Genomic DNA, 13,750 nt, shown 5'->3' with positions numbered 1-13,750 from the left:
CTACATTTACAACAAAAGAGATATTTCACAGTCACCTGCACAAAATATTCATTTCTAGCTTCCATACCTAGGACATTTTGGACTTCCAATTCAGTCCATCCACTTGCCTTTCAAGTATGTACGCACTAAAAAGTTATCAAGACCAAGTTGCAATAGAGACAGTGAAAGGCAGAGCCTCTCACACAGGCTGAATACCTTACCAGGGTAGAAAAGAAAGAATAAGTCAAATTGACAGAATTAACACCAGATAGTTTCAAAGAACATCTTTTCAATGTTCCTTAAGCTGTAGGTTTTATCTACATTCAGTAGCAACTAAAAGGAAACAGGTTTCATGCATTTTGGGTTGTGGTTCACACACACTGAAATTTCTGATCCAGAAGATGTAAGCTAATTACCTTTAGGTGGAAAGTACGATTTACTTTCAGCTTTATGAGGCCAGTCCACTACAAGAGGTCCAAACCTACGAAAGCTGGCAGTGATTTCATCTACAAAAAAAAAATACTTCAAAATTAAAATCAAAAGGAAAACATTAAAACAAGCAAGCAAACAGCCTTTCTTCAGATACTGCCAATTTTTAAAAAATATCTGCATGTCAGTCGCTTTTCTACTTTTCAGATTTAGGACATAACTTTAATCCTACTTTACAATAAGTGACCTACTTTTTCTGTAAATGTTCACATATGTTCCATATTTCATATTCCATAATGGTGAGTATAACAATCTTTACGTTAATTTACCCTGCATACAATTATAGCTCATTGAATATGAATTCCTTTCTAGTGTCAGCTAAATTACCTCACGTAATGGAAGCTATGCAACCATAGCTCTTAGTATTTTCTTTAACATTGAAAGAGAAGCCACAAGAGGCCTTTATTTTGACTGCATTCATACCAAGATCTTCTCCTGGATGGGTAGTGAAATGCCCACAGAGTAAGCTGGACAAAGCCCATACTGTTGTGTCTAAATTGTGTTTGGCCACAACCACCACCACCCACCTCCCCATGAGCCTCCTATTCTGCTGCTCACCCTGCAGGCAGGGTGGCTGCAAGTGAGCATTCATAGAAGTGATCCACTTGTAGCCAGAGGTCAGAGCTAAGCTAAGCTTTGCTTGCAAAATGGTGCAGGACAGTGTTGCTGCAGTGTGCTGTTCTTTCCAACAATCTGTTCAGTCTTTTAAAGACTGTCCCTCCTTCCCCTGTTTTTACACTCCCATGTAGGTATAGCCTTGGCTTGGATTCATGACTCCAGAGACTACAGTTTTCAATCTCTTATCTCCTCCTCCAGTTTCATTTCCTCAAGAGCTAATTTTAAGTCCGGTAGAAGCATTCCCATTTGACATACTAGTGGTAGAAAGTTGTGTACTTTCTGCACTCATTTTGCCCTATTATGACTATTAGCAGCTGTGAGGAGAAATTTATTTGTGCAAACAGCATGGGGGGGGGGAGGAGCTAAGAATTTATCCTGAGCACCACAGTCCCAATCCAAAGCAGAAGATTCTGTAGCTGCTTAAATGTCAAATGCTCTGATCGTGGGCAACCCATACATGGTCTAGTTAGGTCGTTTAATGTTTGCTACAAGGGAAATTAATTTGGGTTAAATGATCTAGAATGGTATGTTTAAGTGAACCATCAGATACCTATCGTCAGAAAGGCCTTTGTTTCCCCAGTATACAATTATGTTCAAAATGAAGAAATCTTGTGACTAAAATGTCCTCCGTATGAAAAAAAAATCCCTGCTCATTCAGTTTTCAATCTGCAAGATAACATTTTGTATGGAAGAACATCCAGCCAAGAAAACAGCCTAGAATACAAGCTTATCACCGTAAGTATGAAACCTATGAGCAATAATACCTTATTGGCTATCCACTGTCTTCCAGACATGGTTGAAGATGCTGGTTATAAACCTATAAAGCTAAAAATGTTGAGTGCAGAATACCTTTAAACACAGTACCAGTATATGAAGCTCACTTTTTTCCTGCCTCCTTCTCCCCTCCCCCAGCAGCCACCTAGGAGCTTCGAAAACGAGGCAGAAGGACAGGCGACCCACCTGCATAAAAAGCTGCCTAATGCTGGCACCTGCACAGTACAGAAAGCAAGCAAAATTGCCTCTCTTTGCCTCTTCTGCTAGTCTACTCGCTGCTTTGAGAAGATAATTCCCTCTTCCCACCAACTGTCAGCATCATCGTTTCACAGTACCTTCATCAATGTCCGGAGGCAGGCCCCCAACAAACACCTTTCTAGAATAGCGTTCCACTCTTTCACCATTCTGACAACGGGTTGGAGAGCTGAGACCTGAAGATAAAGACTGGTCACCATGACTGTCATCTAAGAAGCCATCTTCAAAAGGGAAAAGCGAAGAGCGACCTGCAACAGATTTTTGCAGCAACTTAGAAACCACAACATTTTATTGTTCTGGAATGACACTTTCAGTTCGCAACTCAAAATTGTTTCAGGGACTAGGATTCAAGTGTTCCATTCAGTATGTTTTTTAGAATCTTTGTTTTTCTTGAACCAATGTTAGTCAGTTCAATGAGTCAATCAGAGCATATTTAGCAATGCTTTCCAAAGTCTCTTTTGCAACAAATTCAAAAAGCTCTCAACATCTGATTTCCAGTCCCTGGAGGAATAATGTTCCAAACCGAAGTACTATTAATCAAACCAATTGCCTAATCACTCTAACTTGGAAGAATGTTCAATCACACTAATAGCTCATTTGTAAAGCGAAAAGTGGGAACTCGAGAAAATGTAAGTTTTTAATTTTATGGAGCTGCTTTCAGTGTTCTGGAAAAGCTAATACTGTAAATCTCTATGGTACTGTCACTTAAACTGGGTATTTTAACTCAGTTTGGACATGATGCAAAACTATGGTTTATTTTTATTTTTTATGAAACCAGGATTCACCTTACTGATTATTAGTCAAATCCCGCTTTCCCCTTGACCAGCAAGGGTTTCATTGCCTTCCTTCTGTAGCCAGAGAGGATGGTGCTAAGAAATAAGCCGAGGATACCTGCATCTACGCATTATGCAAAACCACGCTGAAGACTGGCAACTTCAAACCAAGATTTCAGATCCTAGTTTGACAGATCCTAACCAAGCATTGCGATTGGAATGGAAAGCATCCAGACAATACACTTAACACATTTAAATTAAACCACAGTTTCGCATTATGTCTGAACTGTACAATTGCACAAGTATATACTAGTTACATAAGAAAGGCATGAAAATAAGAACATAAGAAAGAGCCTGCTGGAACAGACCAGAGTCCATCTAGTCCAGCACTCGGTTATCTTTTTGTAATAAAAAATGAAATTAAAATCTATGTTATACATAAAAGCTAAATATTTTATTAAGATTTTATATTACAAATAGAAAAGAAGGAAAATAAAGGTACACAGAGAAGGAGTCAAGCATGCATAAATCTGTTTGATCCCCTCCTACACACATACAACATCTGAAATTCTCTGGTTACAGTAACTGTAAGAATTTTGTACAGATTATGAGAAAAAAATTAAAATGAAGTTGTGATCCTGAACAATAGTAAGAATGCTACGTGAGAAAATTATTGAACTACTAATCTGTAACATATACACGGCAGGTGACATTTCTCAGGCTTGGATAAACTATTCGCTCAAGAACACCGTTTGTAAAATATCAGCCATATTTTTAGATAATAATTACAGGCAGGGTCATTTTCACAAGCCTAAAGTCTGGTTACTAATGAGTCTGTTGAAGAAAGAGGCATGATTTGTGTATGCTTTTAGCACTCGTTTCGTGCTTTTGACTTGTAAATGTCCTGTAAAACTACATACCACAGAAGTGGTTAATTAGGAGGGCAAAACCTACAGCAGCACAGTCTGTTAGTTGTACATACCTACTGTAAGAGAGATGTCCCTCCTCACTACAAGTAATAATTATGTAGGTTTTAAACAAGACACATCCATAAACAACCTAAGTGCATCCTGATCCAGCAGTCACGACGGAAAAGCATTATAAGGTTGCGTCTGCGCTCAGTTCTCTGTAGGTCAGTGCCATATACACCAACATAACCATACTGCACTAGGTCTTGTCCTTTCCCCACATTGGCAGGCACAAGGCCAAAGATGCAACATCCAAATTGTTAAACTGGGCTACGTTTTGAAAAAATTAGAAGAAAGGTCAATCCTGCCATGAATACATTTCTGAAGACATGTGGGCACACCAATATATGCAATTCTTAATGTAGCCATATCTCTGGGTATGTAAATCCAGAGACTGGAGCCATGATCATACAGACAAGATAGATCTTTCTACAAACTTGAGAAAAGTCCCAGGTTTGCTGAAAATCCAGGGGGAAAAACACGGTTAAAATAACAAAACAAAATAATGGCAACAGCTCCTGAAGCTTATTAAAACAAATGCCTTCAGTGGCCATTGCTATAACAGTACAACAGCTCTGACAGTAAAAGGCAGAGGGGAGGGGGCAAGGCCCTTTCCAGGATAACTTTGGCCTTTCAGGGGGAATCAGGACCAGGTCCTGCAGGAATCACCAAACTCATACCATGCATGTTCCATGACTCACCCAGGCCTGGCTGCCCACTCCTGCCCATGAAAGCCAGTGTGATGCAGTGGTTAGAGTTTCAGACTAGAATCTGGGAAATCCAGCTTCAAATCTCCACTCTGCCATGGTATCTTGGGTCAACTGTATATATATTCTCAGCCTAACCTAACTCACAGGTTGTTGTGAAAATAAAATGGAAGAGAATGATGTAAGCAAGCTCTTTTGGGTCCACATTGTGGGAAAAGGTGATGTATAAATGAAGGAAATAAATAGTAAACACAGGCAACAGTAGTAGGGAGGGAGGGAGGGAGGGAGGAAGGGAGGGGATATGGGGGTTGCCAGATGAAGGGAAAGAGGAAACACTGGGGGGAGAGTGATACATGGAATGTGATGTACTCCTTGCCATACAACTGGGCCTGGTAGCTAGCATCATGCAACTTGACCGTAGTTGTCCTAGGCAGAGGACACTGGAGGAAGGAAAGGACTAAAAAGGGAAGACAAAGACGGGCAGATGAAGGTAGGCTGGCGGGTGGCTGGGAAAGGGAGAAAAAACAGGGAAAAGGAAGATGCTCTGGGGGCTTCTAAGAAGGGGAAAGAGAAAATAGTGGGATTGGGGAAAATAATAAGTCCCCCACTTCTCCATATCTGTTTTCCAGTAATTAATTAGTCGGTTTACATTTTTCCAAATTCTCTTTATTAGGTACTATTCCCTTGACAGCAATGATGGGGCTACAATTAGCCTGCTTTCACAGCTCTGAATAAATATGTAATATGTTAATTTTTAAACAAATGATTAGAATGAGAAAGGGACAGAGAAACAGCAGAGATATAATGGAACCCAACTGTTCCAGAAAGGACCAGAGCTGTAGCCTTGGCCCAAAATTGATCCCGTACTGCTGGATCATCACCTAAAATTGATTAGCAGCTCCCTTGGCTATCTGCCTCCTAGACAAGGATGTAGGTAAGAGTGGGTTCTTAGGTTCAAACCCCCCATTACATGTCCGAAGCTCCACCCTGTTTGTGTTTTTTGTACTTTTGGTATTTTTCAGTTTTTGGCCTGTAGGGCGCGCAGCTTTTAGGTTAGCAGCACCAAAAATTCAGGGATTTGTTGGGAGACTCTCCTGATGATACCACCCAGGTTTGGTGAGGTCTGGTTCAAGGGGTCCAAAATTATGGACTCCCAAAGGGGGTGCCCCATCTCCCATTGTTTCCAATGGGAGTTAATAGAAGATGGGGGCTACACCTTTGAGGGTCCATAACTTTGGACCCCCTGAACCAAACCTCACCTGGTTGCACCTCTGACAGCAGGCACCCCCCAAATTTCCCCAGATTCCCCAGATTCTCCTTTTAAATCCACCCCCTTCAGCATGGATTTTAAGGGAGAATCTTAGGTCCCACGTTTAAATATTGAAAGTGATGCTGTTTCAGGGTGGGGGAGAAGCCACCCCAAAACAACATCACTTTCAATGTTGTTTTAACTGGGGACCCCAGATTCTCCCTTTAAGGTGGATTTAAAAGGAGAATCTGGGCTCCCTAGTTTAAACACCATTGAAAGTGATGCTGTTTGGGGGTGGATTCCAGCATCACAGCGGCCGCCCATGGGGGCAGGGGTGCAAAACTCAGATTTTGCATGGGGCTCCATTTCCCCTAGCTACGGCTCTGCCCGGAAGGGAGGGCAAAAAGGGCTGCTGGCTGCCAACTGGGAGCCCCGTTGGTGGGGGGGGGAGGCAGGGGAGTCTGCCGTTCCCGGCCTTGGAGAGCTACTTTTATAAGCACTGAGGCTGGGAGGCAGGGCTTGGAGAGGCATGGCCATGCCCCAAGGGGTGGGTGGGGGCATGACCCCCCCAAACCCACCCCATAAAAAATCTATACCTACGTCACTGCTCCTAGAGGTTCCTTTTCAGCATGCAAGGTGGCCAATGACGGTTTCTTCCCCTAAACTGTGATTATAGGACATCCAAAAGAGAGAGAGAGAGAATGAGAAATCTACAGCCTTCAGACTTTGAGAAAAGACCAGCCAATTAGGAAAAAATTCTTATTTGGGTTGATTCACCAATTAACTCTGTCCACCGAATGTCTACTCAAATTGCACCAACCACTAATGCGCTCACTACTCTTAACAGATATTTGCTGCGCTTGCATTCCAGAAGCAGATGGTCTTGTGATTTTTTAAAGAAGAATTTAACACAATAGCCCTAGATGCAACTTTCTTCCTTGATCCCTTATTAACTTTTACACCCCCTTAATAAGGCATGGGCAACAGCTGTCAAACCTCTACATGCCTATAACATGGATTTGAACAGTCAAGTCAACTGAGCCTTGGAAACTTCAGTGTGATCTCCTTCAATCATAACCACAGCTTGAAGGCACTATTCTAAGCAGTTGATGATAACCCACTATAAAACTTTGGATAACTTCTGTCAGTGGTCTGTCCTATTTTGCTTCATTTGTATCCTACTTGACTCATTCCAGTGAGACCCAAAAACACCCAAGAGAGACCCAAAAACAGCTTGCAACATTCTCTTATTCTACATTTTATCCTCACAATAATCCTGAGGGGAACATAAGGCTGAGAATATATGACTAGAGTAGGTCAACCAGGAAGCCTCCATAGCAAGTGAAGATTCAAACCTGGGTCTTTCGGATCCAATTTCAACCTCTTAACCACTGGCTCTCAGTGGACAAATTATATGGCTTTTTATGTAGAAGTTCTACAACACTGGCAACCACAGTACACACAACACAGTCCACACTCCACACAACAGCTCCCTTGCCATAGATTGTGAAACCCAAACAACCATTTTCTGCATATGACAACATAGGCAACTATTTAAACGCCATGCCTCCAATATCAAAGCAATATTCCATCTGTCTCAAAAGAACTATATGATGAACCATATCAGAACTAGCTGATACACCTAAGAAGAGAGCAGTGTCATAGGGTATTTGAAGACAAAGATAATCCTCCAGATAAACCAAAGCCATTTCTAAACCATAACCAGGATTTAAACCAGATTAAAAAAGGTCAAAGACAGATGTGTTATCCAGAAAACTCCAGATAAACAGGAAAGGAATCCATATTTGTTAGTTTCAGATAATTTACGGTATACCCTTTTCAACAAAAATAATGTAGAACTTTATCTGTTGCCTGCTGGACTGTCTTTGTTTTAGAACGCTCTGCTTGGGTCCTACAGTAGGCACTAGGTCCCAAATGGAACATTTTTTAAAAACAAAGACAATCCGGCACATTGTGGATGAAGTTACAATTATACTTAGTCCTTTTTATTGAAAAAGGTATAGTATTAGTTATAATTATGGCTGACATGAAAGACCTGGAGCTAGAGAGGGGAAGTGTTCACATAATCTTATGATCCATCACTGCTCTTCCAATTATATTAAAGGAACAACCATTACAGACATAGGGCTAGACTTTATTATGCAGTGGTTCTGAAGAGAGTGGGGTAGCGGTCAAGAGTGGCAGATTCCAATCTTGTGAACCAGGTTCGAGTCCCTGCTCCTCCACATGAAGCCTGCTAGATGATTCTGGACTAGTAACAGTTCTCTCAGAATTCTCTCAGTCCCATTTATCTCACAAAATGCTTGTTGTGGCAGAAGAAGGGAATGTGATTGTAAGATGATTTGAGACCCCTTAAAAGTAGAAAAAAGTGGGGTATAAAAAACAACTATTCTGTAAATTCTAGGTGTGTACGTAGGCTGGTTGAAGGCAGAGGAGTTGGATGCCAAAGTATTCTTTATAAGAGATTTGGAGATGGAGCCACTGCTTTTGCTTCCTGAAATACTTCTACACTAGTACCATGTACAAAACATAGGCATAACATTAATGGAACATCTAGGCCTTTCTGGGGACCAATTAACATAACTAACTAATATGGCCGTGGGCTGCAGGACTGTACAGTCACTCCCTAATCCCTCCTTTCTGGAGCACAGAAAAGGTTGTGGAACTAATTCTGCTTGTATCACAACATGCAGACTTTCCTGCTTAATCCAGAATATGAAGACACTGGTTTCAAACACACAGAACTTGTCGCCATATCACAAAAACGACATTACAGAGCAGCCTCAAGGTAGCAATGCCAAAACAGCACCCACAAAACTAACTCCCAGACATTATATTGATCATAGCCTTTCTCTCAAAAAGGATGCCACATTCTGTATCTTCCTGTAATTTAAAAAGAAGAGGGTTTTTTTAATGGTTAAGGTCATACTTTGTTTTGAAGCCCCAACATAGTATTAGCCTAGAACTACTAATGTAACACCGAAATGAAAACATTACATCATTGCAAAACATACAGGAATTGACTGAGTGTTGAATTCTACTGATTGAAGATAGTCACTTATGTTTGGGTAGAATCTTATTTTTAAAGTAGCAAATTACTATCATTTGAGGTCTTTGCAGTAAATCTACCACAGAAGTATGAAAACTATATTGCATCAATATTTTAAAAAATCAGTGAAGTTAATGCAGAGTACAAGCGACAGTCTTTTAAAAGCTTGAAGGTGGCCCATATACATTATTGAGCCTCACTATAGACTAATCAAAATGGAACGTTGGAGAGGTAACATAAAGATTTACACTTCCCCTGGCATGGCCGGGAAAATTTGGAAGGCATTCAATTTTTCAAATGCAGCCTCTCTTTTTAAAGATACATGATATGCTATGTTTATTAACATGAATACTCACGTAATGCTTTAAACAGAATACAGCGAGATCACCCAATTAATTCCACGTCATATTGCTATGCTATTTCAAGGAATATTTGCTTTTTAAAGTAAAAATTATTTTTTCCTTGGATTGTATATGCCCGTGGTGGCGAACCTTTGGCACTCCAGATGTTATGGACTACAATTCCCATCAGCCCCTGCCAGCATGGCCAATTGGCCATGCTGGCAGGGACTGATGGGAATTGTAGTCCATAACATCTGGAGTGCCAAAGGTTCGCCACCACTGGTAAGCTATCTCTTTCCATCACTATTTTGTTTCTGTAAGACAAACAAACTACTCTCATTCCCATTTCCACTGTGTTGATATGATCATTAAGCTATTAAAGATTAGGGTTAGTACCACGGTAGTAATAACAGGGGAAATCATTCTGTTGAAGTCACAGAAATAATCAAGCTGTATGCAGACTCCCTCTGCTGTCCCCATGATCATAATTGATAGATATTTAAAAGACATTTTACCTCTTCTTCGCCCATAGCTCCTGGCTGCATGTAAATACAGAAAAATAAAGTGGATATTGGCACAATAGTAACTGGTATATTTACAGATTGACAGTTCAGACAATTCAAACAGTTCTAGAAAAATAGCCAAATACAAAAAAAACCCCTATTTGAACACCCACTGAGTAAAAAAAAATTACTGATACCGGTGGTGAAGAATGTACAATAGGAATCTAGAAGTAAGCAGGGCAGCTAAGACCAGATTGTGAATTTCCTGCAAATTAGGAGTGGAACCTTAGTGGGCTATAATGCCATACAGTCCACTTTCCAATGCAGCTATTTTCCCACGGGAGCTAATCACTGCAGTTTGTAACTCTGGGAGATCTCCAAGCATGATGTGGAAGATGGAAACCCCAGGTGGTAGCGAGCCATCTACATAAAAAGACTACCATAAGTAATACCTAGAATGAAAGCATTGTAGTTCCTCTAGGAATGTTAAGAAAGCAGAGTTAAATATATATTCAATACACGCTAACATCAACAGATTTAATATAATGTCAAGATTTACTAATATGGTTGGATGTTATTCCTGTTTCTTCTAAGATCAGCAATGTCCAGCTATTATAATAAGCCCAGTCATCTGGAACCAGTCCAAAAGTTTCATCCTTTTCATCTCATTGATTTACACTGTGTAAAGCACCTTGACGCTCTGTGATAAAGATGGACTATAAACGAATTATAATAAATAGATAGTCAATATGCCTGTAAAAATAAAGGGGGGGGGGGGACTGGCAAGGATTTGTGGAACTCCCGTTCTCTTCCTTCATTCTTCCTGCCTCTCTGCTTTGCCTTCCCCCCATTCTCATCCAACAATCCACCACCACCCTCATTCCTCATCCAACAATCCATCCTTTCTATTTGCATTGCTTGCTGGGTGCCATTTTGGGTTGTTTTGGCTCCCAAAAACGCCATCCAATGTTATTTTTTGCGATGTCTGTGGATGTGCAGCTGTTACCACAATTACTGAGGGAGGGGTACCACCTCAGTTTCTTTCTTTTCTTTCTTTTTTTGTGGCAAACTTGGAACTAGTGTTTGCAGAGACATATGCCTAGTCTTGGGCTGCCCTGTTGTAAGGATTTTTTGATTGACAAGAGAGGACTATTAAATGATTGTATGGCCAATTGGCCATGCTGGTAGGGGCTGATGGGAATTGTAGTTCCTGAACATCTGGAGAGCCGCAGGTTCCCTACCCCTGGTATAGACCTATTTCAGGCACACCCCACCAAACTGACTTAGTCAAAAGACTTGCTGACATGAAATAAAACAATGTTCTGCCAAACATGTTGTATCTTTGTTAACACAAGTTGAAGAAACTGATGCAAAGAAATACAACATTCATAATATGTGAATTATCTAATTAAATCACACAGAGAATTCAATAAAATTATGCAGATGTGTAAATCTGATCACAGGCCAGTGGTCTACTAAAATGCTTCCTATGGGTAAGGAATTTATAATAAAAGTAGCAAAGTAGCATAATGAAAATTAATGGAAATCAATGTTAATTGGCTAGAATTTCAAACTATCTCTCCTGTTCCATCAGAAAGGAAGCGACACACACTAGAACTGCTTAAAACACGCATAAATTTTACTATACTTTTATTGCAAAAGGAATAATGTTTGGCATGTGATCTTTAGACACAACATAATGCTATTTATTTATGGCTCATTAGGCTACAGTCAAGAACTTTATGTCCACTGAAACCAGTAGCTTAAATAGGTTTATTAAAAACCCTAAATTATGAAGTGCTCATTTAGTCATCACAATAGCCATGCTTTTATTAAGTAAGAATGAATCAAAGCATAATAATCAAATGCAACTTTTTCAATCCTGAAAATGCATCGCAGTCTAAAGGTTCAGATGCCTAATGTTTCAAATGTATATTTCATGGTGGACAATTGATATAAAATATTCCCTTTCAAAGCTGAATTTCTCATAGCCATAACTTAATACCTTCAGTGAGACGAATCTTTACAAACATTAAAATCCTAATGTACACAACCAAATAACAGTTTTTGCAATGGGTTACTAAAATAAATGTGAATGAGGTAACCAACTTTAACAGGACAGTTCCCGAGTTAGCTTTCTGTGAGTACATTCAGGAGTCCAATGTCAACACACTGCAACCTACTCATGGAGCAGTCTATAGCTCTCCCAGAATTCTGACTGATCTCCAGACTACAAAGATGTGTTTCCCTGGAGAAAATGCTATTTTGGAGGGTGGATGTGATGGCATAGAGATCCCTCTCTTTCCCTAACCCAACTCAATTCACAACACAGCCCCAACTACAGATACTTAAACCTGTGGATCAGGGTCATGTAGAGAGAGATGGAAGATATTTTCTAAAAACCTGGGGGGGAGGGAGACACCCAGGTTTGAAGAAAAACTCAGAGGTAGAAAAGAAGGGGCTTGGGGGGGGGGGGGAGATGAAAAATAGAATTGAATCCGGCGGTGAATCCCTTTGACAATACAGAAAAATAGAATAGTTGCAAGTACACACAACTATTGTTCAGAGGCAGGAGGAGTGCAAGCACAAAAAGGGCAGTAGGGACATCAATGCTCTGTGTCCCTCCCATCTGTTAAGGTGACAAAATTGGAGAGGATAGGGAGGAGGCCTGCCCAGCTGTTGAGGTAGGTATGCTGTCCCCCCCCCCCCCATTGCAGCCCCAAAAGTGGAGGTGGGCAGCGGAAGAAGTATGGGACCCAGCAGTCCTACCCTCCCAGCCAAGGTGACAACACATGGGATGGGCAGGAGAGGAGACACAGGATTCCTCACCCATCACTGTTGCTGAGCCAATGACTGTCCTTCCCCATGTGCCAAGGCAGCCACAGTGGAAGTGGGCAGGGGGAAAAACACTGGAGTCATCCCTCCCACCCAACCACCTGTGCTGAGGCAACAGCCCAGGAGGTAAACAGGGCAGGGGCATGAGAGTCATTTGTCTTCCCCAAGACTGTAATGCTGGAAGTGGGTGGGGGAGAAGCCTGAGTCATGGGAACAGCCCAGTAAACAGGGCTAGGGAGAGAAAGATGGGAAGAATGTCAGAGAAGAAGGGAGAGAGGAAAGGATGACACAGAAGGGGAAGCAGGGGACAGGGCATGAATGACAGGTAAATGGTGGGGATGAAAGAAGCAGAAAAGAAAGGAGTGGCAGAGAATGGGTGGGGGAGAAGGCGCAAAAGCAGAGGGGAGGTATGCCTCTCCCTCCCGACAAATTCTTGTGGGTCCCCTCATATTTTCAACAAATCAAGACGCTTTGTTTAGCCAAGCATCTGAAGACTTTATTCTACCCATACAACTCACAGAAACATATTTCAGCATTAGAGGTGCCATACAATAATCTGATCAGCAGCCTCTAGTACCTAAAAATGTATGCGACAGTAATTCTATTGATTTCTAAGATGTCACATACCTCTATGGTTTTCAAAGGTTAGGAAGAAAGTAGCAAAGGTAGCCACGACAAGTAGTGTTAGGTAATGTGTTAGGTATTTCTTTAAAATGTTTTTTCTCCTCGAAATCTAACACTGAATTACAGCAGATACGAAAAACTCAGCATCTGTTTATCACATATTTTGGATGCAAACTGATTAGTTTCATTGTCTCCCAACATGCCTCCTGAGTTAATTCCAAATTGGCAGCCAGCCTGTGTAAACAAGATGCCATGTACACATCTACCTCTTTCCCTAATCCTTATAATTAATTTTCCACTAGAATTAGAATATTTAAGCAATTTTTCATTAAGGACAATGGCTGCATTCTAAAGAATCTCATGTGTGCTCCAAGTTCTTTCACTCATTCTGAAAGGGTGGCCAATTTTTTTCTTTGAACATCAGTCTTCTTAATCTCACGGAATGCTATGAACCTTTGTCTTGACCAACAACCTCCATCAAGGGAGACACAGAAGTCTGATTTTCAATACCACTGATTACAGTACCTTTTGGCGTAAACTGATTATACCCAATTATTTCACTTTT

The 13,750-nt window shown here is 40.9% G+C and overlaps 1 protein-coding gene across 5 annotated transcripts in view; it reads right to left on the bottom strand.

The window, feature by feature from the left end:
* Positions 1–13,750, bottom strand: part of CPEB3 (cytoplasmic polyadenylation element binding protein 3) — a 90,706-nt gene that overhangs the window by 29,063 nt on the left and 47,893 nt on the right. For all 5 annotated transcript variants that reach the window (XM_048506659.1, XM_048506658.1, XM_048506661.1 and 2 more), the window contains exons 5-7: positions 9,739–9,762; positions 2,196–2,363; positions 396–485 (exon numbers count right to left, since the gene is read on the bottom strand). In XM_048506659.1, the coding sequence (XP_048362616.1) occupies positions 396–485; positions 2,196–2,363; positions 9,739–9,762 (282 nt within the window). The remainder of the gene's footprint in view (positions 1–395; positions 486–2,195; positions 2,364–9,738; positions 9,763–13,750) is intronic.

This window comes from Sphaerodactylus townsendi, linkage group LG08 (genome assembly GCF_021028975.2).
Source record: "Sphaerodactylus townsendi isolate TG3544 linkage group LG08, MPM_Stown_v2.3, whole genome shotgun sequence".
NCBI lineage: Eukaryota > Metazoa > Chordata > Lepidosauria > Squamata > Sphaerodactylidae > Sphaerodactylus > Sphaerodactylus townsendi.
The sequence above is the reverse complement of the archived record's forward strand: the minus strand, read 5'-3'. Positions and strand labels throughout refer to the sequence as shown.